We start from the raw sequence: 2595 nt of genomic DNA, 5'->3' as shown, positions 1-2595 counted from the left end.
CTTTGGAGTCACATGAGCCTGGACTTGAACTCCAGCCTTGGACAAGTTCTTGTCCCATTTGTTTTCCAAACTGAGAATATGGATAACAACATTTACCTTGCAGAATTTTGGGGAAGAGTAAATGGCAGCTTAGCAGAGGCAGGATATTGTGAGTGTTAATTCCTTTTCCTAACTTGAACACCACCTTTTCCCTGACACCTTCCCAGTTTAATGTTTGCTTCTGCCTCAACCCTTTATAACAGCATTTTGCTGAGATCAATCGCATTGCCTAATGCTGCTGGTTTTCTCTGCTGGCTTGGAAACTCAAGTTTAGAGGCTCTTTTTATACTGACTCACTCCTACGGACCAGCTGTTCTGACAGTCTGTTTGCACAGCAGCCCAGGGCTCATGCATGCTAGGCAAGCACTCTGCCATTGAGCTATATCCCCAATCTCTTAAAAGCAAGTATGATTCCAATCTACCACTTACTGGCCATGCAATCTCAAGATTTTGACCCATCTCTGCAGCAATTCTTTTATCTGAAAAGTGAAAACTAATTGGATTTCCCCACATCATAGGATTGTTGGGAAAAGTAAATGGATTAATATAATGCACTTACAACTGTATGTATCATATAGAAGCATTTGCAATTATCATCTCATATCACCACCTTGTTTCTTCACTAAATGCTGCCTCACACCTAGAGAAGTGAAGGCACATGTAAAAGCCCATCTACTAGCCTCCGCATTCTGTTTATTCTTCTTTTTAAAGCCCAGAGTAAAATTTGGTATGCTCCCTACTCTCCCTTTTAATTCTCTATCACTCCATTTTTTGGAAGGAGGGGATTGAGCACATACATGGGCTGGCATATGCTTAGCAGAGCTCTATCACTCCTGAGAACATGTTTCCAGGAACCTCGTAGGCCACTTCTAACCGCTAGATGGCCAAGTTACAGGGTGATTATTTCCTTAGAAGCAAACACTTCAGCCCTCTAATACAGGATTTCCTGGGGCTGGGACATCGACAGGAAATCCTGCAGAGAAGAACTATGCCAAAACACTCATTCCAAGGAAAGGATTGGTAAAGCAACAAATCTGTCCAATCCTGTACAACATCCTGCAGTTCCACTTGTGGCCGGTTACAGACCTCACCCACAGAAGAGTCACTGATGATCCTACTCCTCTGGATTCCTGGGACAGAAAGACCTATAGATATATAAGAAAACCATACGAAAAATTGCATTTACAAAGTGGTTGGGCCATTTATTAGTACTAGGAAAGTGTTTCTTTACAGGAGGAAGGGAACTCTGAACATGAAGGTCTTCCTTTCTTAACTTTCTATTTTTTGCTTTACTGGGGATTGAACCTAGGGCTTAGCAAATGCTAGGCAAGCACTCTACCACTGAGTTACATCCCCAACTCTTTTATTTTAGAAACAGGGTCTTGCTAAATTCCTCCAGGCTGACCTCCAACTCATGATCCTCCTCCCTCAGCGTCCAAAGTAGTTGGGATTACAGGCGTGTACCACCAAAGTTTCACCCATTTTATGCAAACTTGAGCCCAAACTCTCCATATGTACAAAGTTTAATCACGATCAGGAACAAGTACTGGAGTTAAATAAATTCAACCAAACATTCCTAGTACAAAACGATAAAGGAAAGGGAGGAGGGGGCAACGTTGCAGCTTTTACACAGTGCTTCAGGCAAAAAGAACTAACAATCCCCAGTGTAGCACAAAACTGCTTCCCACTATCTCCCAAGGTACAGTCATTTAATAGTCAGTAGTCCAAATACTAAGAAAATGTCCTGGAAAACAGGAACAACCCTCCCCACTCCCGCTTCTGTGACCTGCAGTTAAGAAGCCAAGTTTTGAAGAACCCAAGACCTGTACTCTTGGGAAAGGCACTCAGAATCTCCAGTATGAGGCCTCAACTTTCCCATCTGTAAAAGGCAGACGAGGCGAGAAGACCCGCTAGGCATCCAAATCAAAGTCATCGCGCTCCTCATTGTATTCCAGAACATGTCTCTTGATCTTGGAGGAGTCGACCCAGGTGACAAAGTCCTCCATGCTACGAGTGACAAGGAAGGCAGGATCGGTAACCACATCTGGGCCGACACGCACGTGGCCCTGCTCCACAAAAGCCACGGCAGCCTGGAGATGCTGTGCCATGCGCAGTTTGAGAAGTACTGTGGGAAGGCGGCGGCGGCAGAAGGACGAGGCTGTGACGAAATCGCAGAGCTCCAGCGAGCCGCGCGTGGGGACCAGTCCTAGAGCATACAGCTTCTCCAGAAGCGCAGCCGAGGCACGCACGCGAAACGGGTCACGCTCTGGCAGGTCGCGCAGTCGCCGCGCTAGCTCGCGCACCGCGCGGCTCAGCTGGTTGTAGCGCGTGTAGTCTTCGCGCCGCTGCAGCCGGTAACGCCGCAGCACGCGCAATTCGTGCAGGTTGTGGTCAGTGACCTCCCAGTTCAAGAAGTCCACCTGCTTCAGTAGCTTCTGCTCATGGAACTTAAGCTTCCGCACCATGATGGCGGCAGCCGAAGGACCAAGAAGCTAATCAGAAAGTGCGTTCAAGCGCCCGTGGGACTTCCGCCCCGGCGCCAGAAGACCAAGTCTC

General features: G+C 47.3%; 1 protein-coding gene across 1 annotated transcript; it reads right to left on the bottom strand.

Moving 5' to 3' along the window:
• Positions 1 to 1546: 1546 nt before the first annotated feature.
• On the bottom strand, positions 1547 to 2595 carry Imp3 (IMP U3 small nucleolar ribonucleoprotein 3). The gene has a single exon (XM_047540762.1). It carries the CDS (start codon positions 2502 to 2504, stop codon positions 1950 to 1952), a length of 555 nt encoding a protein of 184 aa, XP_047396718.1. The 5' UTR covers positions 2505 to 2595; the 3' UTR covers positions 1547 to 1949.

Source organism: Sciurus carolinensis, chromosome 2 (genome assembly GCF_902686445.1).
Source record: "Sciurus carolinensis chromosome 2, mSciCar1.2, whole genome shotgun sequence".
NCBI lineage: Eukaryota > Metazoa > Chordata > Mammalia > Rodentia > Sciuridae > Sciurus > Sciurus carolinensis.
Note: the sequence above shows the minus strand (reverse complement) of the source record. Positions and strands in the feature narration are given on the sequence as shown.

Coding starts and splice junctions, on each gene's coding strand:
- Imp3 (XM_047540762.1), bottom strand. CDS start 2,504: ATGGTGCGGAAGCTTAAGTTCCATGAGCAGAAGCTACTGAAGCAGGTG.